This window comes from Delphinapterus leucas, chromosome 14 (assembly GCF_059928025.1).
Source record: "Delphinapterus leucas isolate spDelLeu-1000000601 "Yukka" chromosome 14, BTC_Dleu_Yukka2, whole genome shotgun sequence".
Lineage (NCBI taxonomy): Eukaryota > Metazoa > Chordata > Mammalia > Artiodactyla > Monodontidae > Delphinapterus > Delphinapterus leucas.
Genome location: NC_143142.1, coordinates 921,748 through 944,819, shown reverse-complemented (window position 1 = coordinate 944,819; position 23,072 = coordinate 921,748). Strand labels below are relative to the sequence as shown.

Here is a 23,072-nt window from a genome sequence, read left to right as displayed (position 1 = left end):
TGGGCACAAGTCTGAGGACAGGACGCTCTCAGGCAGGCTGGGGGCGGGGATGCAGCGGCTTCCAGGTGGCAGCTTCTTTGTGTCTCCGCACGACCTGGAGGACCCATCCTTCCAACTGAGAGCACTGGACGTAGATTTTGGCAACTGACCTCACAGAGCTCAGAAAGGGACCAAAAGATCGAGTGACGTTTCGACAACAAAGCTCTCTGGTGCCATCTGTTTATTTATGGGAATGGGATTTTTTCAGTGTTTTGATTTATAAATTGGAAAAAGAAGAATAGAGTTGACGCTGAGCCTTGTGGGCACAGGAACTAACTGAAGAAAACAGATTAGCCCTCTCCATCTATTGAATTTTACTTTTTATGTTTAGTAATTATTTACCATAACTGTAATACATTTGTCATTTTGATTACTTGCATACCAATAATAATTGTACCGATTTCTCAATCCAGAAGATTATTTTTTTTTTGCGGTACGCGGGCCTCTCACTGTCGTGGCCTCTCCCATTGCGGGGCACAGGCTCCGGACGCGCAGGCTCAGCGGCCAGAAGATTATTATTTTTGAACACTTAGAGCCTTGTGGTCAATTCTGGAGCACATTTCTATTGCAGGGACGCACGATCGGGGGTCTATAAAATAATTCCAAGCATAAAATACATTAGCTCTGTGGGGGGGAATGGAGCGGGAATAGGAATTCACAGAGAGGAGTGTGGGGTGATGGGCAGCATCCAGTCGTAGACGGAGTATTGGATGGTACCTGACAGTCCCCTTATTTGCCTTTTCATGGCTCTGTCGTGATGCTCTGGGGGTGCGGGTTCGCAGACACGGCACATGTGTCCAGAGCTGCGGCTGTGGCCTCGCCACCCTCCTCCTCTGTCTCTTGTACCAGAAGGCGTCGATGTGCCCGGGGGAGGAGAAGCTGGCAGGCCACAGCACCCCCTTACACACTTGCCAGGCAACGCTCCCAGGAGCACCGGTGGGCACAGTCTAGACTGCTCTTCAGCAGGAGGGAGGCTTCGCTGCACCAGAGAATGGCACCTCCCCTACAGCCTTCTGAGAGGCAGCACCTGGGGCTTTCCTGGGTGACGAGACCTGCAGGTGCCTCGCTCCCCATCCTTGCCCCGCGTGCCCAGGGGAGCGAGGGCAGCAGAATGGTTGCACCAAGGCCACGCTGTCATCTGCGTGCCTCGGTGCTCGTGGGCCGGCCTGGCCGAGGGGTACCCCCAGGAGGGCCGAACAGCCATCCCAGGGCCGTCGGACGACCAGCACAGCTGCTGGACCGGTGGGTCCCGGCCCGGCTCTGCTCAGTCCTAACCCTGATCAGTTCTAACCCTCGGGGGGATGCAGTTCCGGGGTCTGAGGTCCCCCTGGAGCCTTTGTGAGCTCAGTTCCTGCCAGCACAGAGCATCTGTGCCCACCCTGCCGTGCGTGCGGTGGCAGCAGGAATGCCTGCGAGGCTGGTCTGCCACGTTCGCGCCCCCTTCACTCTTTGCTGCTTATTTCTCCGTTTTATTGAGATGTCATTGACCTACAGCACTATGTACGTCTAAGGTGTGCAGCATAATGATCTGACTTACACATGAAGTGATTGTCACAGTAAGTTTAACGAGCGTCCGCCATCTCACACAGATAGAACATTAAATAGAAAAAAAAATGTTTTCCTTGTGCTGAGAACTCAGGATTTACTCTTAACAGCTCTCATACACATCATGTGTAACCTACAGCAGTGTTATATTTGTCATGTTGTACATTACATTCCTAATACTTATTTATCTAATAAAGGGAAGTTTGTACCTTTCGACCGTCTCATCCAATCCCCCTGCTTCTGGTAATGACAAACCTGATCTCTTTTTCTATGAGTTTGTTTTGCAGTATGAGTGATTGGCTTACACGCTGTTAATTCCTGCTACTTTGCTTTTCTCTGAAGTCGTCTTCTTTTCCAGATAAATGCCCAGCAAGTCACTGTTGAAACCCAACAGCAAAGTGACCTGCACACTGCAGCCTGCCTTGAAGACAGACACCACTACCGCCCGTTTCCCAGATGCCCAAGGCCCCAGAGACCCAGCAGGTGCAGGGGAGGCGCTGTATCTCCAAGTTCAAAGTGAAGGGCGAAAGCAGGCAATGTCGTTTCCGCCTGGTGGTCACTTTGCTACTCCCGGGCCCCCCCTCCCGGAAGTGAGGGGCAGGAAGGCTCGGGACAGGCCACAGCCGAGGTGCTTCTGCTCGGTCTCCCGCGGCAGTGGCAGCGCCTGCGGTGCCCCCATGAGTGGCTGCATGCTCCCAGCCCCCAACCCCCACTTCAACCTCTTCCCAGAACGCGTGGGCAGGCTCGGGGCCTCCGCACACGCTGCAGCTTCTCTCCTGTCCCCACGCGCCCGGCCACTCCGCAATGCTCAGTAAAGGTGACATCGGAGTTCTTTGTTCTGCTGGCAATTATCAATATTACGAAACTTCTAAAGGCTCAGCCGTTGTCTTCAGTCACCTGCCTGGGCCTCTTCCTGTCTTCTGACACAAGCGTGGCTGAATGGAAAGGAAAAGGCAGACTGAGGAGGCAATCTGGTATTTCCAGCAATCCTATCACCCAGGGGCATGTGTGTTCACTATTTTTTAAAATTTTATTTATTTATTTAAAAAAATTAATTTACTTATTTTTGGCTGATTGGGTCTTCATTGCTGCATGCGGGCTTTCTCTAGTTGCGGCAAGCGGGGGCTACTCTTTGTTGCGGTGCGCGGGCTTCTCATTGTGGTGGCTTCTCTTGTTGCAGAGCATGGGCTCTAGGCACACAGGATTCGGTAGTTGTGGCTCGCGGGCTCTAGAGCACAGGCTCAGCAGTTGTGGCACGCAAGCTCAGTAGTTGTGGCTCGTGGGCTCTAGAGCACAGGCTCAGTAGTTGTGGCTCGTGGGCTCTAGAATGCAGGCTCAGTAGTTGTGGCACACGGGCTTTGTTGCTCTGTGGCATGTAGGATCTTCTCAGACCAGGGTTTGAACCTGTGTCCCCTGCATTGGTGGGCAGATTCCTAACCACTGCGTCACCAGGGAAGAAGTCCATATTTGTTTTTAAACAGATGCTTTATTGAGATACAATCCACAGACCGGGAAGCCGCCTCTCAGAGGCTGTGCATGGCTGTACCATCCCCCGGGTCCCGTGCGAAGCCTGGACTGAAATGTGAGCTGGTTCGGTATGCAGAGTGCGTTTACAGCCCCAAGAGGTCCAGGCTGGTGCGACCCGAGTCCCGGTCCGCGTGCTCTCCCGTAAGCTGCCCACTCTGCCCCATGACGTCCACTCGGGCGACAGCGAGCACACGGGACGCCAGGACTCATGGTGGTTATTCTGCCAACACAAGGAGCTGCGGTTCATTCCCATTAAGGCTCTGTCAACACGTGACTTTTGGAAACGAAGCTTTCTCAGAGACGGCGGTCAGTGCTCTGAAGCCTGTTTCCTGGACACTCGTCTCACACACGCGGTGACTAATCGTGAAGTACAGCTGCGATGACCTCGCAGCGCATCCTCCGGTCTCTGTGACGCCTCGCGGGGAACGGCTACTTAGCAGCCGACCGTTCACCCCAACAGCGAGGGACTCAGGGCCACCTCTCCCACGCAGGGTGGTGGCTCACACTGTTAGAAGAACTGAATTCCTGAAGGTACCTCAAGGCTGATCCCCAACTTACAGCCTAACGCGTGGCACACGCCACCCCGTCAGCTCCAGGGGAGCGTAAACAGTTTCACTGGAGACTTGCTTCCAGAAAGACCACCCGACAGGGGGCTGACCTTGTGCCCCCTGGAAAGTCTCAGGCCTGGGCCGGAGCCTTGTGTCCAGGGTGCCGGGCCCAGGGCAGCAGCGTGCTTGGGGACCGAGGCTCGCTCAGCTGAGGAATCCCCGTCTCCTGCTCGTGCGTCCAGCAACCGGTGCTTGGGATGTTTCCAGAAAGGAGGCGGCTCCCCCACCACGAGGGCAGAGCCCCGAGCCCCGGCCTAGGCTGCCTTCTGTCTCTGCTCCTCCTGCAGGGGTGGCGGTTGGCAGGGGTTGGCAGGCGCCACCCGCCGCTCACTCCTTGCGGCCGGCCCCACCCTCCACCCCCGAGGGCAGAGACGCCCCATCCCCACGCCCGCTCGGAAAGCCAGTTCGGTGCCAGACCCCTCTGGGCCGTGGGCCCCCCTGCCGTCTCCTCCCTCCACCTCGGCTGTCCCAAGACGAGCCCCCGCGGCGCCTCACCCTGACGGCCCTCTCCAGCTGGGACAGGGCCTCCTGGTACCGTGGGACCAGCGGCTGCAGGAGCTCACTGGGGGCGTCGTGCCGCTCCAGCCTGGGCACCCCGCCTTCCCTGAGCATCCGGACGAACCTCCTCTCCTGCGGGGAAGGAGCACGTGAGGGGAAGAGGCTCCCGCCCCGCCGGGGCCCCACCTCGGGCTGAGACCCCCAGGCTGACCTGCACCTCGAGGAGCAGCGTGAAGGCCTGTCCGGATTTTCCGGCGCGGGCGGTTCTTCCAACCCTGAAACGGAGCACAGCCTCCTCCAGAGCCGTGGCCCCCAGCCCCTGAGGGCTGTTGGGACCAGGCTTTCTCCGCAAGCCACCCCCTCCCCAGACCCAAGGCCAGTCCCGCACCGGTGCACGTAGGTCCGCAGGTACTGGGGGGCGTCGTAGTTCACCACCAGCTGCACGCCCTGCACGTCGATGCCGCGGGCTGTGGCGTCGGTGCTAATGAGGCTGGCGGGACACGAGGGGCCGCGGGCCCTGCCTGAGGCCGGGAGCAGGGACACACGCCCCTTCCCGCCCTGCTGGGGACGCCGCCAAGGAGCTGGGGAGGGCCCGAGGCGCCCTTCAGGAGCCCAGGCTGACGCCGGAGCGAGCGCCCTCCCCAGAGCAGGACCCCGGCCTGTCTTCCCAGGTACTCACAGCTGGATCTTCCCCTGCTGAAACCGCTTCAAGATCAGCTTCCTAGCGCCAGGCCCATAGCGGGAGGAGAAGTCGGCCACGCGCACGCCCCCAAAAGCCTGGACTAGCAGGAACAGCCTGGGCGGGAGAGGCCAGAGCCGGGTGGGCTGGGGGAACCACCTCCTCTCCCCTCCAGTCTCTGCACCACGTGGACCTCACCTGTGGGAGTTCTCACGGGAGTTGGTGAAACACAGAACCCTTGAGAGATTCATCTCCAGGATCAGGTGCAGGACGACCAACGGCTTGAGGCGGAGGCTGCAGGGCACGTAGCGATGCTGCGGGGGACGGCGCGAGGTTGGCCACAGCCCGGTGCCTAGACGCGCCCCCTCCCCCCTCCAAGTGCCCTGCTCACCGTGAGCCCCGCAGGGAAGGTGTACTTCCCGCCCAAGTCCCCGGCCACGTCCACGTCGGGGTCTCTGAGGCCCCCGTGCACCGAGCCCGTGGAAAAGAGCCGGGGCCGGTAGAGGCCGAGCTGCTGCAGCTTTTCGGGGTTCTGGGTCAGAGTGGCTGAGAAGAGTAGTTTCTGCAGTGGCATCTGGGGGCAGCAGACGCTGGAAAGGGAGGGGACGCTGGGAAAGCAGCACAGCCCGACCAGCCCACCCCAGCCCGGTGGGAGAGCGTCTCAGACGGGGGACAGCGGAGGGGACCAGCCCAGGGCGGCCCCACTGGGCGCCGAGCGGAGTGCAGGGCCTGGTACCTGGCTGCGGTCACAGCCCGGGGCTGTGTTCTCTGGAGCAGAGCAAAGGGATCCCTACTGCCCTCACTGGGAAAGGCCGCGGCCACCACCCGCGGCAGCCAGGCCTGGTGCATGCTGTCTATCACGCGGTCGGCCTCATCGATGACCTGCGGGGTGGGGGGGACCGCGGTCAGCTTCGGGTCTGGGCCCGGGCCTCCCTCCACGTGGGCCACCTACCAGGAAGCGGAGATGCTGGAGGCTGAATCCTGGGGTCTGCTCGACGTGGTCCACCAGGCGGCCAGGGGTGGCCACCACGATGTCTGCCAGGCAGCGGAAGCCGTCTGCTCTGTGGAGCGGAGAGTGGCTCAGGAGGGCCGCCCTGCACTGACCCCCCCCGACATGGGGACCCTGTGGACGGCGGCGCTCTGCTCCCCGGGGCCAGATGGCTACGATGTGGCTGCACAGAGCGAGCCTACCTCTCGGAGGAGCCCACAGACCGGAGGAACCTACGTGTCCTGCACGAGACTCTCCTGCTCCTTGGCCAGCGACTTCTGCCCGGTGACCAGGGCGACCCGAAGAGGAGTGGCATCTGTGTAGACGCTGAACACTTTGCTCACCTGGAGGAAAAGCAGCCATCACCAGCGCGACCTGAGGCCCCGCGCCGCAGTGACAAAGCCCCTGGGTCTGACCTCCAGGCATGGGCCCACGTACCTGCTGGGCCAGCTCCTTGGTCGGCAGCACAACCAGGGCCCGAACCTGGCACACGGCTCGCCGTAGCAGGGCCTGCGGGGTAGACAGCCGCCCGTATCAGCCCGCCCCCCGCGTCCGCCCATGCCCGCGTCAGCCGCTCCTGCCTGCAGACCCGCCTGGAGGGCGAGGGCTCCCTGCGCTCACCTGCACCACGGGGATGACGAAGGCCAGTGTCTTCCCACTGCCCGTTGGGGCAGACACACAGAGGTCGCTAGGCCGGTAGCCGCCTCTGCTTACCAGAAACCCGTTGGCTGTGCTCTCCAGGAGAGCGGGAATCACTGCTGCCTGCACTGGACAAGGAACGGCGAGACGCACGTCACATCGGTGCAGGGACACCCAGTACTAGCACAGGCACCGGAGAGGGCCGCCTCCCCGTCTGTGACCTCTGGGCTGGGCTCTCGCTCAAGGTCCGCAGCAGAGCCTCCCGGAGTGCTGAGAGGCTGGAGGTGCTGAGGCCAGGACCACACCGGCCACTGGACATGTGCACAGGCTGCCTGTGTGGACAGCTGCTGAGCGATGGCCTTGCACGGTTCTGGGAGAAGGTGCTCTGGAAGGAAACCCTGCTCCCACCACCACCCCACCCCACCTGCGCAGGGCAGGGGCACCTGGAAAGTAGGACGAGATGCCCTGAGCCCGCAGCCTCTTCCGCAGGTCCGGGTGGACTTCCGGGATATCGTCAATAGGCACCAGGCCTTCGGTGACACTCTTTCCAACGCAGCTTGGCTCAGCCAGCCACGCTGGCAGGAAAGCCTGGACCTATCACAAAGGGAAAGAGAAAGAGACGCGGTGGACACTCCCAAACCCGCCAGGCCAGCAGAGCAAGGCCCCATAAGCCAAGCGCTCAAGACACTCAGGCTGAAAAGGCCGCAAGAAAGAGGCAAGCTTTCTAGCTTCTCCTATACCGCCCACGTCTCACTCTCCGTGAAGCCTTTAAAAGGCGTGAAAAATACATACCAGAAAGCTCCCTGAGCCAAACCACCCAGCGGCACCTTCGCACCTAGTAACACCCGTGCTCCGGACTACACCCGCAAGGTGCCCGTGACCTGGCACTCTCCTGCCCGCGCTTCTGTTTGCTATCACTGGCTCTGCACCAACCATACAAACCCTCTGTCGTTTTACACAACAAACTCATTGCTACCTCGGGGCCTTTGCCCCAACTCGGCCCTCTCCCTGGCACACACTTCCCTGCCCCCACCACACCTTAACCAGGCTGATCCCTGTCTTCTGATTCCAACTCAAAGTGGATCTCCCCAAGGGCACTCTGCCCAGCCTCTCTTATTCTTCATGATGACGCTCACGCTCCAGACATCCTTTAGCTCACGTATTCGACTACTGAAATCTTATGTTGACGTGAATCTGCAACTCGCCCAGGAACCTGGTAGACCTGGTAGGATCTCCCATTTTGTTGGCTAGATTGGCGAGCACAGTGGAAGCTCCTTAAATGTGCACCAAGGAAGCGAAGCTGTTTAGAGAGATCTCTGTGACAGCAGCACGGAAACCAAGTCAACCCACTGGTTTCGGAAAAAAAAGAGAACTCTTACAATTGAAAATATAAGTGCTGAGTTTGCACAGGATTCAAACCATAAACAAGGATGCTAAGACATCAGCAGTCGGCCGGCTCAGGTGTTCACTCACCGAACACAAACCATACACCCATCAGGCGCAAGCACCGTCCTCCATGCCGTCCCACGAACACAAGCCACGGTAACGACAGCCACCCCAGCGCTGCAGCCTCCCCCCGGGGCCGCTCACCTTTGGCGCCTTGCTCCTCCCGAAGCCCCCGAGCACCAGGGCGTGGGCTGGGGGACCAGAAGCCTCTTCGGGGGGCGGTCCGCCCTGGCCCTCCGGCGACCCCGCGGCTTCGGCGCCCACGCTGTTCCCCGCCGGCGCCTCCTCGCTGCTCTCTGCGCGGCAGAAGCGGGGGCGGGGCGGCGCGTCAGCCCCACGCGGTCCCGAGTCCCAGGGCCCCGCCTCGCCCCGCGAGGCCCTACCTGCGCCCGCGTCCTCATCCTCGTCGTCCGCCTTCCGCCGCTTGCAGGGAGGTGCGTGCGGGCTCCCCGGCGCCCCGCCGCTCTTGCGCCTCCGCGTTCTGCGCGGCCGCCGTCGCCGCTTCCCCGCCGCCTGCGCGGTCTGCGCGGCCTCCGCGGGCTCCGAGGGTTCTTGCTGCGGCGGCTGCTTCTGCAGCTGCCGCTCTCGGGCCCGGCACCGCAGCCGCTCCAGCAGCGCGCGAGCCCGGCCGTCCGCCTCGGCCTCCGCCCCGGCCGCCTCGGGGCCCGCGTACCGCGCGACGTAGAAGAGCGCCATGCCACACGCCGCGCGCCAGTCCGGCCCGGCGCGCCACGATGACGAGGGGGCGGGGCGTGACGTCATCAGGCGCCGGCGGCAACGTCAGTGGAGCGCCGGGAGGCGGAGCCGGTGGGCGGCTGGGTTGGTCTCGGCCGCGTGGGGTGGCGGCATGGAAGGGGAAGCCGGCCCTGGGGGCGCGCGCCGGGCGCTGGGCCGCCTGGTGGAGGCGGTGCTGGCAGACCGAGGCAAGGCCAACGCCGTGTTCGACATCCTGGCCGTGCTGCAGGTGGGGGCCCGTGGGGAGCGGCGGGGGTCGCGGCCGGGTCCCGGGGTTGGAGACCAGAATGGGGGCCTTCTCGGGCTCTGACGAGGTGGGGCTTGGGTTCGGAATGCGGCAGCTAATTGCAAAGCGGAGTTCAGGACTTTTCTGGGGGTCTTCTCCAGTCTCGCAGGGCTCCCAGGTTGGAGGGTCGGGTGCGGGGTTTGGCAGAGGTGGGATGGGAGGGTCACGCGGGCTCAGGGGTGGGGTGGGGTGGGGCTGGGGTCCTGGTCGGGAAAGGGGGCAGGGACCACAGCTCCAGGCGGGGCACCCCGCGACCGGCGTCTCCCCGCAGTCTGAGGACCAGGAGGAGGTCCACGAAGCGGTGCGTGCATGCAGCCGACTTTTCGGGGCCCTGCTGGCCCGCGGAGAGCTGTTTGTGGGCCAGCTGCCCTCTGAGGAGATGGTCATGGCAGGTCAGTGTCCAGGAGGGCCTAGTCTCTGACAAGGTTAGAGGAGGATCTTGCGAACATGGGATGAGTCCCCCCCCCCCAAAACTCCATCATAGGCCACGCGGGTCGGTGGGATCAGGAGATTGTGTTTGGGGGAAGGGGTGGGTAATAGGGGCGTTGAAGCCAGGTGTAAGTAAAGGTTGGGTGGGGTGTAACTGTTTGTCTTGTTTTGTGCCTCTTGTGGGATTTGATGATGCGTATAGTTGACTGTCAATTCCACGGGGGTTTAGAGTTATGTGTCTCAGTCCTTGGCACGTCTGGGTCTTGGGGTGAAAGGAGAGAGGATCCTGCCTGGGGGAACGTGCTGGTCCTGCCCCAGGTCTGGAACCACAGTGACTCGTTTTCACTCATTCCTCGGCTGGGCTGGGTAGAGGGCAGGGGGAGGGTGGGGCTGGGTCCCGTCTGGCGTGTGCGGGCGTCGGTGTGGGCTGACCGCCCTGCCCCACCTGCAGGGTCCCGGGGGGCCACTCGCAAGTACAAGGTGTGGATGCGGCACCGGTACCACAGCTGCTGCAACCGCCTGGGGGAGCTCTTGGCTCGCTCCTCCTTTCGGATCAAGGTGAGTCTGGCCCGCTAGCCTTGCTTGCCAGCGCACGGGTCTGCGAGGGGTCTGGGGCCGTGGCTGCAGGTGCCGGTCCAGGTGAGGGTGCTGTCTCTTTCTGTGGCTGGTTCCTCTGGTGTGGCTGCGTCCGTTCTGTCTCCTGATTCTCACAGGAGCTTTATCTTGAGGGTGTTCAGGCCTGAGGGCCGGGGGAGCTCTGTGGGCCTGTCTGCAGGGATGACGTGTGGCGGGCGCCTCGCGGTCCCTTTGCCACCCCTCCTAGGAGCTGGCCCTCAGCACCCTCATGAAGTTCGTGCAGCTGGAGGGTGAACACCCCCTGGAGAAGCCCAAGTGGGAAGGCAACTATCTCTTCCCCTACCAGCTCTTCAAGGTGAGGCCCAGGCTGCCCGCTTGCAGGTCTCCCCGGCTGCCTGTGGGTTGTGGGGTTTGGGGGGACTCTGGAAGCTCCCCCCCAGACTCTGCTATGTGAGCTCCACACCTGGGCCGCCTGTCCTGGGGGTCAGAGAGGTGCTCACCACCTTCTTCCCCCTCCCCCGCAGTCGGTGGTAGGAGGCCTGCTCTCTCCAGAAGAGGACCGCTCCCTGCTGCTCTGTCAGTTCCGGGAGTACCTGGAACACGACGACATCCGCTACCACACGATGCAGGCCGCGGCGGACGCTGTGGCCCGGGCCGCTGATGGGCGCCCTGAGGTGAGCCGCCTGGGTCGGGAGAGGATGGGGGCAGGGGGTGACGGGCACACGGCGTCCAGGTGCTCAGGCCAGGTCTGCAGCAGGTGCCCCTCGCTTTTTGGAACAACGCCTTCACGCTGCTGTCCTCCGTGAGCCTGCCCCGCCAGGAGAGCGTCCCCTCCAACTTCTACGTGAAGCACGCGGGTAAGCGCCGGGGCTGGAAGGGCGGGAGGGCAGGGGCCCGGCCTTCTCCCCTGTCGGGTGACCCCTCGCTTTATCTGCAGAGCTCTCGGACAAGTGGAAGGTCGTTCATCTGAGGGTGAGACGCCCTGGGTGGGTGGTGGTTTCCCTGGGAATCCCCCGGTCCTGGGCTAGCGCCCCTTCCTGGCCTTGTCAGCCACCGGGGTCACAGGAGGCCCCGAGGGCCCAGGCACGGTTCCCGGAGGTCAGAGGCAGCCTGCCCAGGCCTCTCTGGGGCTGAGTGTCATTGCCAGGGCGGCTGTGAACACAGGGCCTGTGGCCGAGAGGGAGGTGTTCTCTCGCTGGGGTTTCTTAGGCCCTGGCTCCGTACCGGAGGCAGGAGGAGAGTGGGCATGATTGGGAGCGTGGGGCACGCCCACCCTTGCCGCTTCCCCGCAGGAGCACAGGAAGGCCTTCCAGCAGATGTGGCTCGGCTTTCTCAAGCACCAGGTAGGGGTGGGGGAGGGACCCCAGGGCTAGGCTCCAGCAAGCGGGGCGGGCCGCGCCCGACCTGACCTGCTGCTTTTGGCAGCTGCCTCTCCGTATCTGCAAGAAGGTGCTGGTGATCATGCACGACTCCATCCTGCCTCACCTGGCGCAGCCCAGCCTCATGATCGACTTCCTCGCCCGCGCCTGTGACGTCGGTGAGCAGGGAGCGCCTGGCGGGCCCCGGAGCCGGGAGCAGCGGGACCAGGGCGGCGGTGGGGGCGGTGGGGGGGGGGCCTCTGCAGCCCTGGGCCAGGCAGCTGGCGGGGGTGTGCCGTCGGGTTGGGCTCCACGGCTGCACGTCTGTCTGCAGGTGGAGCCGTCAGCCTCCTGGCTTTGAACGGACTTTTCATCCTGATTCATAAGCACAACCTGTGAGTGTCCGCCTTGGGGTGGTCTGAGGGCTTTTCAGCTCTGCTCATTCATCCGTGACCCCGGCTGGGATTCCCGATCTGTTCTGTTTGTGGCTCTACCCCGACACGTGCTCCGTCACTCACCTCCCCCGCCAGGGAGTACCCTGACTTCTACCGGAAGCTGTATGGCCTGCTTGACCCGTCTGTCTTCCACGTCAAGTACCGGGCTCGCTTCTTCCACCTGGCCGACCTCTTCTTGTCGTCCTCGTGAGTGGGGGTGGGGCTGGGGACACCTGGCCTGGCTCAGAGCCACAGGGCTGCCTGGGCCCCGCTCATCCCTGTGGGGCTGCGGCCCGCAGGCCAGGACGGGAGCTGGGGGCTGGCACGGAGGAGTGGAGTCTTACGCCTCCCCCCCGCCCCCCAGGCATCTGCCTGCCTACCTGGTGGCTGCCTTCACCAAGCGCCTGGCCCGCCTGGCCCTGACGGCGCCCCCCGAGGCTCTACTCACAGTCCTGCCCTTTATCTGCAACCTGCTGCGCAGACACCCAGCCTGCCGCGTCCTCGTGCACCGCCCCAGGGGCCCTGGTGAGTGCGGCCGGAGGCCCTGGGAGGCCTGGCCAAGAGGCCAGCACGCGGGTGCAGGTGGCAGACTGGAGCCTGGGTCTCGTTCCTAGAGCTGGACGCCGACCCCTATGACCCCCGAGAGGAGGACCCTGCCCGGAGCCGAGCCCTGGAGAGCTCCCTGTGGGAGCTCCAGGTGAGGGCGCCTGCCTGCTGGTCACTCCCTGGGCTTCCTGGAGCCGCCCCACCTGGGCGCTCCCGCTCGGCCACCCACCCAGCCCCACCTGCACGCCCCTGCCAGCATCTCTTCCAGGTCCCCAAGGATCCCACCTTGCCTTGTCACTTCGCTCACCCAGGGGAGCCTTTGCCTCCGTCTGTCCTGTCCCTGGCCTGCGGAGGTGGTGGGATGGTCCCCTGCTCAGTGCGTCCTGTGCCCCTCGCTTTGCCCACGAGGGGCGGTGACATCCCACGTGCCCCTCCAGGCCCTCCAGCAGCATTACCACCCCGAGGTGTCCAAGGCCGCCAGCGCCATTAACCAGGCACTGTCCGAAGCCGAGGTCAGCATCGTGCCGCTTCTGGAGCTCACTGCCTTCCAGGTGAGGCTGTGAGGCGGGCCGGGCGCTGGGCAGTGAGGGCCGTGCAGCACGGGGCGCCTGACTGGCCGCCTGTCCCCGCCCCGCAGATATTCGAGCAGGACCTGCAGAAAAAAGGGCCCGAGCCGGTGCCACTGGAGTTCATCCCGGCCCAGGGCCTGCTGGGCCGGCGGGACGACCTCTGTGCCCAGCACTTCGCGCTGAGCTGACCCTGCGCGCCCCGCTGCCCCCGACAGATGGTCTTGTGGGAAAGCCGCTGGGGGGTGCTGGTGGGCGGGGGTCTCGGGAGGTGCAGGTCCTTCACCTGTGCCCCTGGGGCTGGGGTCAGAGCGCCGGCGGGGTGCTCTCCCGTCCACCTGCCGCCCCTCCACCTGCCTACCCTGCTGGCCTCACCGGAGGGTGCTGCCCGGGGCCCTCCCTTCCCTGCGGCCTGGTGGGGAGGGGTGAGGTGGGGTATGGGGGGTGCTGCAGGGCAGCCCCTGCTTCCGGGGCCTCAAGTTACAAGCGCGCCAGGTCGTGGCTTCTGTCGGCCCCTGCGATTCCCCCCCAAGACGCGTCAGGCCCTCTGCATCGCTGTGCTTCCTGACACGGGGCGGCCGTGAGAGCCTCTCTGCTGCAGTTAGACTGTGACGTGGGAGTGATGGGGGGGCTCTGTGCCCCGGTCAGTCTCGGCGGGGAGCACAGAGAGGGGCACGAGCTCTCTGTGCCTGGCCAGGCCCTACTGAGGTCACCTTTGTCCCCAGAAGCACAGTGAGTCCGGGGGTGAGCGTCTGCCCTATCGAGGGGTTACAGGCGGGGCCGGTCCGTTCCTCCACCCCCTGAGCAGAGTGGGCCAGCAGCCCGGTTGTTTCCACGGTTATCTTTTAGAGGTTTCTTTTCTGCCAAAGGTGGCGGGTTTTCCGGCTCTGGTAGTGACCCAGTTTCCTTTAAAAAACCCGCTCGGTCCGGCACATGCCTGGAGACGGGGGCACAGGGGTGGGGCAGCCCACGGGGAGATAAGATACCTCGCTGCCCTCCGCCGCCTCCTGTGCCCCGCTCCTGGCCCCGCCCTGCCCCTCCCCCTGGGGAGCAGGGTGGGAGCTTGTGGTGGGCACCCTGGAGTCACAGCAGGGAAGGGTTCCGCCAGTCTGGTGTCCAGGTCCCCCCCACCGGCCCGGGGTCCCAGTGCACCCTGCTGGTAGCAGCACACCACGTGGCCCCGCTGCCCTTCACCCGTCTTCCCACGAGCAGCAGGGGATCCTCGTTACTGAGCTGGAAACCGCCTTGTCCCTGGGGCGCAGGGCTTGCCTGGAGCGGGGGTCGGGGGTGGGCGGTCTTGAGAGAGCCGGGCCGTCTGGCACCAGGAGTGTCCAGTGGGCCAGAGGCCGCCGTGGCCTTGTGTGGGGATGCCAGGGGGCAGTGCTGGATGGCCTGAGAGCTCCCGCTTTTCTTGAAAAATGCCACTGTGTAAAAAAATTTACAAACTACAAAACACTTGAACAGGCTCTCTTGGTCTTGTCTGCATTCGGCGTCCTGCGCTCCCGTAGGTCCTGGCTGTGGCCCGTAGCCACGCTGGTGCCCGGGCAGCCGCACTCTGCCGTGCTTGCCCTCCGGCAGGTCCCCATTTCCTGTCCTCTGGCCCTGGTTGTCCGCGGGGGAAGAGGGGTGACAGTGCCCTTCCCAGTGGCTGTGAGGTTGGCTGAGAGGCCGCGTGGTGGGTTGGAGGTAAGAACTGAACGGGGGGGCTGGGAGCACCGCTGGGGCTCTGCCTGCCCTTCAGGAGCCCGAGGGGTGGCCGGGACAGCCTCTGGGGCACGTGGGGCTGACTGCAGGGCTCCTGGCTCCAGGGGAGGTACAAGTTCAGACTTTCAAGGGCTTTGGAACCACCTGGGATCAAATAAGATGTCTATGTGGGCGGGCGGAGGGAGGGAAGGGCCTCGGGCAGGTGTACCTGAGGGCGGAGGACACAGCGGCTCCCTGCTCTGTACCAGGAGACCATCCTGAGCCGCTTGTGAGCGACCCACCTCTGAGCCCAGAGACGAGAATGCAGGCGCTTAGAGTAAACGTTTGTGTGTTTAAAAAGAAAAAAAGACAGGCACCAGCGAACCCGCTACTGGCAGCCTCACCCCTCCAGCGGCTCCCTTGGAGGAGGACGAAGGGGAAGCCTGCTGCCCTTTGCTTAACTACAGCCCTGCCCCGGTTTGTTTGGCCTTTGTAAGTTACAAAGCAGCATGCGCTTACCTAGGAACTCAAGGGAAAGAGCAGCGTGTGGGGAGATGTGGAAGCCTGCTCGCTCCCCAGCCCGCAACCCACCCTCTCCTCTGCCGCCACTTCGCCCGCACAGACCCTCATGCTTCCCGCGCCGGGGGAGAGGCCAGGTACACCTGCCCAAAGCCTCCCTCCACCTGCCCACGTAGATGTTTTGTTTGTGGCACTGGGGACGCTGTTGTTTCCTAGGTCCAGTTTTTACAAATTGCTTAAAAAAAGATTTCAGACACAGAATGAATACCTTTTAGCTTAGGTATGCCCCGTTTGATATTTGAGGTGCACTAAATTTTAAAAGTTAAAGTGAAATCCACAAAACATAAAACTAACCACTGTAAAATGCGTGATTCAGGGACTTCCCTGGTGGCACAGTGGTTAAGAATCCACCTGCCAACGCAGGGGACACGGGTTCGATCCCTGGTCTGGGAAGATCCCACATGCCGCAGAGCAACTAAGCCCGTGTGCCACAACTACTGAGCCTGTGCTCTAGAGCCCGCGATCCACAGCTACTGAGCCCGTGCACCACAACTACTGAGGCTGCGCTCCAGAGCCCGCGAGCCACAACTACCGAAGCCCGTGTGCCTAGAGCCTGTGCTCTGCAACAAGAGAAGCCACTGCAATGAAGACCAGTGCAGCCAAAAATAGATAAAATAAATTTATAAAAATGCATGAGTCAGTGGCATTTGTGCATCCATGACATGTGACTGTTGCCTGTGTATAGTTCTAGAACTTTCTATTGCCCGTGAATGGTGTGTATCCTGACCTCTCCTGTTTCAAGAGGAGGCCCATGTCCATGGGAAGGTGTCTGGAGGCCAGAAGTCCCCACAGGCCTGCTCGGGGCCCCATGGAGTGGGCTCTGCCATCTTCTCCCTCCAAGGCCGGGTGGCCACTCGGAGCTGGGTCAGCCCCAGGCCTCCAGCAGGAATCGGAAACCTGAGTGGACGTGCAGAGCCAGGACCCTCGGGTGGCAGCACCTGGGCTGGGGTCTGTAGGAGGGAGGTCCACGCATTCTGGGCTGCCAGCCTGCCATGCCCGCCCCCGGGAGTCTGGCGTCTGGTGGGGGATTTAACCTGGTTGAAATTGAGGGCTGGCCTTTGTCCGGCTCCAGGAGGGACCCGAGGCCCCAGGCGTCCTGATGGGAGCGCCGTCTGCGGGGCCGCGGCCTGTCAAAGTCCCCGATGGGGGTCACGGTGGGGCTTTGGGCTGAGTGGCATCCGCTCCCCCTCCAGAGGGGCTGGACACTGGAGGCAGCCACGTGGGTCCCACAGCCCCGGTAAAAACGGGACGCCGAGGCGGGGAGCCCCCGGCTGGCAGCACCCCGTGTGTGTGCTGTCACACGTCAGGGCCCACGGGGAAGACACAGGATGCTCGTGGTCTGGGATCTCCGGGGTCTGTCCTGTGCCCTTCCCTTGGCTGAGGCTACTTCACGCCCCCTCCCTGCAGTGAACCAGGACCGTGAGAACAGAGCCCTGATGGGGCTCGGGTAATCCTCCCAGGGGGTTGTCCAACCCGAGGGGATCTCAGGGGCCTTGGACTTGTAGTCGGTGTCAGGGTGGGGATGGTCTTGAGTGCCTGATGTTGGAGGGCCCCTGAGAAAGAGAGTCCCTGCACCTGCCACCCCACCAAGCAGTAAGGGGGTTTGATACCCTGCTATGAGGAGGGTCCGGGGCAGGCCGGGAGGCACCTCCAGAGTAGAAAGGTTGGCGGACGGTCTTGGATGGGGCATCCAGGATCGCCAGGGGCAGCAGGGCAGGCAAGAGCCTCACGGTGGGGAAGAGGGGACTGCTGGCCTCCTGCGTGGTCTCCAACCGAACGGAGGGGAAGACGGGTCTCTCGGGGTGCCAGCGAGGACAGGTAGTACCTTGCGTGCCAGGGGACCGCCGAGTCCTTCCCAAGTGACTTGAATCCAGGCTCCTTGCAGGGAGCCCCGCCGTGAGTGTGCCTGCCCAGACGGCCTGGGCCCTGCCTCCCTGCCTCATTCACTCAACGGTGGTTTCCTTGCTGTCCATCTCAGGGCAGCCTGCCCTCCTCCTGACTCAAACGCTGCTTCTTTGTTCCCGGCACATACACCTCTGTCCCGACACCACCGGGGAAGGGGGGGACCCTGACCAGCAGAGACCTCATTTCTGCCGCATCCGGAGCTGGAGCTTGAAGTAGAATTTCAATCCCGCGGCAGAAACACAGGGACGTGTTGTTTCCTGCACGACCCGTGGTCCTGCCTCTCGAGTTACTGAGACCCAGTGAGCCAGGGACATGGGGGACCCCTTCCTGCATCTGCGGCGGGCCCCCGCTGACTACCCCGCTGCACGATGCCACGGCTCCAGGGCTGTCGGGTCCAGGGTTTCAGAAAAACTTGGAGGGAGGGCGGGGGTGGCCCGATGTTGGGGGGCGGGGCGCTGCCTGCTGTGTGCCTGGGGCGCCGTCCCCTGGTCCTGCTGCACAAACAGGCCAGCCTTGTCTGTTCCTCTGTCCCTCTGTCTCCCTGTCTGTCTGTCTCCCTCCAGGAGATGAATGGGGCTGTTGGAGGATTAAGTCACAGCCACACGCGTAATGAGGAACGTATCACGAGGCGCGGAGAACTCCCTCCAGCGATAGGAGTGCTCAAGCATTTAACGGGCATGTAGCAAGTAAGCTGCAGAGAACCGGATGTCCGAGGGGTGCCTCCTGAAACAACCAGGGCGTAGACCTTGGGGAATGTGCGCCCCCATCAGGGCTTTCCCGCTGGGCTGGGGGGGGCAGCAGCTGGCCCCTGGCACTGAGCCGCCCTCCTCCATGGGGCATCCTCCGTTAATGGAAGCCTCCCGGGGCCCCACCCCTGCTCCCAGCTGATCACGGCCTGGTGAGGTCACGGCCTCAGTGCCCACCGGCTGGTGCCCCGCTCTGTGCTCGGGAAAATTGCCCAGCCCCTCCAGGCCTCGGTCCTCTCATCCACAAAGTGGGCGGTTCCAGGGGCTGTGGCTGTGTACGAAATCAGTCCAAAACTTAGAGGCATGAAACCACTACAACATCGATTTCGCTCATGAGTCTGCAGCCTGCACAGGGCTTGCGGGGGCACAGCTGGTCTCTGCTCTCCTCGGCAGGAGCTGGGGCGGCTGGGACGTCGGGGCTGAGCTCCCTGAGGTCTGGGCTGTTCTAGGTCAGAGCCGGAGCCATTGAGGTCGTTAAGTACGGCGTGTCGAGGTCAGAGGAGGCCTGCACCACTGGCATTGCTTGAGGCTTAAAGGCCTGCCAAGACAGACGTGCTAAAATAGGGCAAAATGTTTCTTCTCCACACAGTTCATTTGTGCTCATTATAAAGACCTCAGTTACTATAGAGATGGACGTTGGTGGGAAGGGAAAGCCGCACATGGAGGACCTGTGAGGCTCTGCAATGATCAAGGAGATTCCCAGGAGACTGCTCTGGGAGATGGGCACTGCCCGGGGCGGGGGCCAGCCACGAGGCTCTGGAAAGCCCAGAGGGTGGCCAGGGGCAGCAGCTCACCTCTGCTGTAGAAAGCCGCCAGGACAGCGCGGATGTGAACGCTGTGTGCCTATAAAACTCTCTACAAAGCCGGGGTCAGATCCGGCCTGCGGGCCACAGCTTGCCCACCCCTGGTCTAGTGACCTTCCTGGTCTGTCTGTCTGTCTCTGGGTCTTCTTTGGTGGACATGACCAAGAGCTATGCAAACAGTTCTTGTCCACGGAATGAACTTGGTCTGTAGGAGGGACGGTGGTGTCCCCCCTGCAGGTGGAAGGGGGCAGCTTTGCATCAGTTTGGGGGATTCACTTCACTTCTCCCGGTAGGCCTGCTCTCGGGTCCCCTCAGGAACAGTTTGAAGCTTTACCAGCTGTTTCATTAGCTAACGGTTAAATCGACTCTCTGACACGCGTCCATTTGTATCTGTAGGTGAGTTATGCTTTTTCCCTTTTACAGAAACTGACCATTAATAGTCCCCGGGATTGGGCTTCCCTGGTGGCGCAGTGGTTAAGAATCCACCTGCCAGTGCAGGGGACACAGGTTCGAGCCCTGGTCTGGGAAGATCCCACATGCCGTGGAGCAACTAAGCCCGTGCACCACAACTACTAAGCCTGTGCTCTAGAGCCCGTGAGCCACAACTACCAAGCCCACATGCCACAACTACTGAGCCCGCGCGCCTAGAGCCCGTGCTCCGCAACAAGAGAAGCCACTGCAATGAGAAGCCCACGCACTGCAACAAAGAGTAGCCCCCACTCGCCGCAACTAGAGGAAGCCCACGCGCAGCAGCGAAGACCCGATGCAGCCATAAATAAATAAATAAATAAATTTAAATATATTTAAAAAATAGTCCCCGGGACCCCAGTCCCAGACACGACCGTGGTTGCCAGCTTGGTGCATATCTGCCCTCTCCCCAGCACCCCTTTAATGAAAAATCCCAGCATCACATCACAGGTCTCGTGTGCCCCAGCCACCCGTCTGCCTTGGAAACATAATGACACAGTGTGTGCATGTGGCATTCTCGCTGACTGGCCGCCCTGCATGTCCCCTGAGCTGTGATGTATTGAATTGTCATCGAATGTCTGTCATTGAAGTATTGATTCCCCCTTTCTTTTTTTTTCTTTTCTTTTTTTTTTTTTGCGGTACGCGGGCCTCTCACTGTTGTGGCCTCTCCCGTTGCGGAGCACAGGCTCCGGACGCGCAGGCTCAGCGGCCATGGCTCACGGGCCCAGCCGCTCGGCGGCATGTGGGATCTTCCTGGACCGGGGCACAAACCCATGTCCCCTGCATCGGCAGGCGGACTCTCAACCACTGCGCCACCAGGGAAGCCCCCTCCTTTCTTTTTTGACCTGTGAGGAATTTGTTTGAATTTCCGAGAGGCCGTTACTAATTTCTAGGGTTACTGGGCACAACAGATTCCCGGGAAGTGGATTAAACATTAAACGTGTGGCCAGGTGTTCTCCCAGGAGAATGTGACAGTGTCTGTGCTGTGACACCTTCTGTATCCCTCCCTTTGCATCCTCGCCACCCCAGAAGCTGCAGAGGCTGCCGCTGAACCAGTCTCAGTTGGGGGGCAGAGGGGAGGGATGGTCCCGAGTGGCAGGGCCTCTCCTTGGCGCCCACCCCCATTTAGCGGAGGCAGACAGGTGAGCGTTTCCCCGGAAATCTGAGTCTCTTGCCAGAAGAAGGAGCCCCTGGCCCTGCTCCCCGCGCTGTGGCCCGTTCTCTGCCTGGCCTGTCTCTCGGGCAAAGCACTTCAGCGCTGCTCCCCTCCCCGCATAATGCTGTCTGGGATCTGGAGGCCCATCGCAAGCTGTGTGATCGGGGCCTCCAGGAGAGCCTCCCCAAGCAGGGTGCAGCCCTGACAGTCTCTGGGACGATGTGCGCATTTCCCCGCAGGCCTCCTATCCCTCCCCTTACTGTTCCTGTGAAACAAACCGCCCCAAAACTCGGTGGCAAGAAACAGCATTTTACTATGTTCCCAAGTTCTTTGGGTCAGGAATTCAGAGACAGGGCCCCCTGGGATGGCTCACTTCGCTCCACAGTGTCTGGGGCCCCAGTGGGCCGGTGGGAGCCTGGCGGTGATTCGATGGCAGGGCCGGGTCTTTTGGAGGCAGCTGGACTCCCAGGGCTGGTTCTGTGGCTCTGGGGTCCTCGGGCCTGTGGATTCCACGGAGCGGCCAGGGCTCTGAGAGCAGGTGGACGCTGTGTGGCCTTTAATGACCCTGCTTCAGAAGTCACCCAGGGCCACCGGCTGTGCTCCCAGCCTCGAGGGAGGGAGCACGGACCTCACCTCTGAACTGGAAGGCTATCAAACCGCGGAGCCTCCGCTGGCCCCGGGCTGGGGGGAGGGAAGGTCCTTCCTCTTCAGGCATGGGGAGGAGGTTGTGCATGGAGGGAGACGCTGACCCGGCTCTACCACTGTGGGCAAGTGACGTGGCCTGGCTAGGCCTCAGGGTCCCCACCTGTAAAGTGGTAACAAGAACAGCACACGTCCCGTGGGGAATGACGAGGGGTGCATGGAGAATTGGGGGAATTAGTGTCCTGGGGCCACGTAACAAACACCACAAACTCCAAGGCTTAAAACAAGAGTAATTGGGATTCCCTTGTGGTCCAGTGGTTAAGAATCCACCTTCCAAGGCAGGGGACGTGGGTTCAATCCCTAGTGAGGGAACTAAGTTGCCGCAGGACAGCTAAGCCCGCACGCCGCAACTCTTGAGCCATGCACTCTGGAGCACCACAACTAGAGAGAACAGCCTGCGCGCCGCCACTAAGATCCCACTGCAGAGGCTTGTGGGAGGTGCCCCCTCCCTTTCTGACCTGCAAGAAGCCTTCCTGCGCATGTGCAGACAGGGCAGTTTCCCTGACCTCGGGAGGGGTCGTCTTATCTCTTTATTCCAGCAGAGCTCAACTTCTGCCACCAGCTTTGTCCTTGGAGCATCTGGGTGAGAACAGAGCTTAGTGGTCCTCCACTGGGTGAACCCAGCTGTCCAGCGCGGGGGCCTGTCCATCTCCTGCGTCACCCTGAGGCTCTAGGGGAGGAGCCTCCCTGCTTCCCCTGCCTCCCCTGCCTCCCCAGCCTCTGGTGCTGCCGGTGCCCCTGGTGTCCTGGGCTGGTAGCCGGCCTCTCCATCCTCGGCCAGCAGAAGGGCGGATATGCTGCTTCACGAGGGTGACGGTGGGGCAGGATGCTGGGCCGCAGGGACACGCTTTCAGACATCTGGGCTTTGCGGCACTGGGTAAATTCTTACACGTCCAAGAAGCGATGAGGTTATGTGTTGGTTGTTGTTGAGGGACTGGGAGCTGAGTGTTCCAGACAAAGGGATGGATGAGTGAAATGTGGTGGGCACAGTGGCGGGGACCAGACACGCATACAGCAACGTGGAAACATGGTGACAGGCAGGGTTTGATGAGAAAAAGGAGGGGAAACAGATTGAGATGTGGAAACACAATACCACTGGTGTGACTGGAAAACACACACAAAAAAATCCTATACGTTTTGCAAGGATACATGTCTATTTAAAGATAAATATCAGACCTGCTGGAGAGGGGGCACCTGGGGAGGGGGCACCTGGAGAGGGGGCACCTGGGGAGGGGGCACCTGGGGAGGAGGTGGGGGGGGAGGTGCAGAAGAGCGAAGTCAACAGAAGTTGCCCAGACCATGATGACGCGTCTCACAGTGAACATCTGATAAACTCACCTTTACGCTCGTGGTAATGAGGTCCCAGTAACAAGAGGAGTGTCTTCCTGGGCTCGAGGCCACACCCGAGCTTCTCAGGGAGCGGGGACTGCTTCCCACCCCTGGTTCTCAAAGTGGGGTCCCTGGAGCCGCGCCAGCAGCACCTGCGAACTTGTTAGAAATGCCAATTATTAGTATTAGTATGAGTATTTTAAAGCACTTTTTATTGTGATAAGAACTCTGAATGTGAGAGCTATACTCTTCACATGTGTCTTTAGTGCTGAGAAGTCTGGTCAAGCAACCTCTGCCCATTTTTCTACTTAACTTTTGTTGATTTGTAGATGTTCTTTACATACATTTTGGTTGTGGTTCTTCGTTTTATGTATTAAAATATCTTTTGCCCTAAAAACCAAGAAAAGAAATGCAAATCCTGGCCTCACGTGGCTTGGAAGCTCCAAGGGTGGGGTGGCCTCATTCTCACACAGGCCCCCAGCGCGAGCAGCAGTGGTTGAGAGGCGCCAGCGTGCTGGGGGCCCCCCACCCCGGGCTAGCAGGGGGCCTCTGGGCGCTGCCATGGGGCCTGTCTCGGGTGGCGCCTGAAGTTGCGGTGCAGAGTCTGTTAAGAGGCATCGCTTTTCCTACTGGCTGCAGTGGGGCAGACGTAGACCTGCTCTTACGGTAAGAAGCACAGCGTTTCCCAAAGCCCTTACGCTTCCCTTGTGGGGTGGACCTGGAATTAAATGAGAGCACGTCCTGAGGGGGCTGTGGACGGAGAGGACTGGAAACGTCTGGCTGCAGGTGGGGGGCGGGCAGC

At 61.7% G+C, this 23,072-nt stretch overlaps 2 protein-coding genes across 8 annotated transcripts; one reads left to right on the top strand and one right to left on the bottom strand.

The window, feature by feature from the left end:
• Positions 1-205: 205 nt before the first annotated feature.
• Positions 206-8,689, bottom strand: DDX51 (DEAD-box helicase 51). Of its 6 annotated transcripts, none has more exons than XR_016387446.1 (15): positions 8,114-8,689; positions 6,967-7,117; positions 6,506-6,651; positions 6,323-6,394; positions 6,122-6,228; positions 5,849-5,957; positions 5,633-5,778; positions 5,288-5,486; positions 5,095-5,210; positions 4,897-5,013; positions 4,606-4,707; positions 4,429-4,492; positions 4,215-4,349; positions 2,645-4,000; positions 206-2,519 (listed from the first exon to the last, which is right to left on the bottom strand). XR_016387446.1 is itself a non-coding variant. In XM_022598011.3 (15 exons), the coding sequence occupies exons 1-15, from the start codon at positions 8,663-8,665 to the stop codon at positions 3,974-3,976; spliced, it is 1,956 nt and encodes a 651-aa protein (XP_022453719.1). In that variant the 5' UTR covers positions 8,666-8,689; the 3' UTR covers positions 206-3,973. The 6 variants fall into 6 exon arrangements, 5 of the variants coding, with proteins under 5 accessions (XP_022453719.1, XP_089750451.1, XP_022453718.1 ...); XM_022598011.3 differs by having other exon boundaries at positions 206-4,000; positions 8,114-8,265; positions 8,353-8,689; XM_089894325.1 differs by having other exon boundaries at positions 206-4,000; positions 4,435-4,492; positions 8,114-8,265; positions 8,353-8,689.
• Positions 8,690-8,744: 55 nt separating this feature from the next.
• On the top strand, positions 8,745-14,354 carry NOC4L (nucleolar complex associated 4 homolog). 2 transcript variants are annotated; one of them, XM_022598013.3, is made up of 15 exons: positions 8,745-8,933; positions 9,262-9,382; positions 9,871-9,977; positions 10,243-10,350; positions 10,520-10,669; positions 10,753-10,852; positions 10,933-10,967; positions 11,288-11,338; positions 11,421-11,532; positions 11,688-11,748; positions 11,884-11,994; positions 12,152-12,312; positions 12,402-12,484; positions 12,771-12,884; positions 12,971-14,354. In XM_022598013.3, exons 1-15 carry the CDS (start codon positions 8,817-8,819, stop codon positions 13,088-13,090), a joined length of 1,551 nt encoding a protein of 516 aa, XP_022453721.3. In that variant the 5' UTR covers positions 8,745-8,816; the 3' UTR covers positions 13,091-14,354. The 2 variants fall into 2 exon arrangements, with proteins under 2 accessions (XP_022453721.3, XP_022453720.3); XM_022598012.3 differs by having other exon boundaries at positions 10,750-10,852.
• Positions 14,355-23,072: the final 8,718 nt, after the last annotated feature.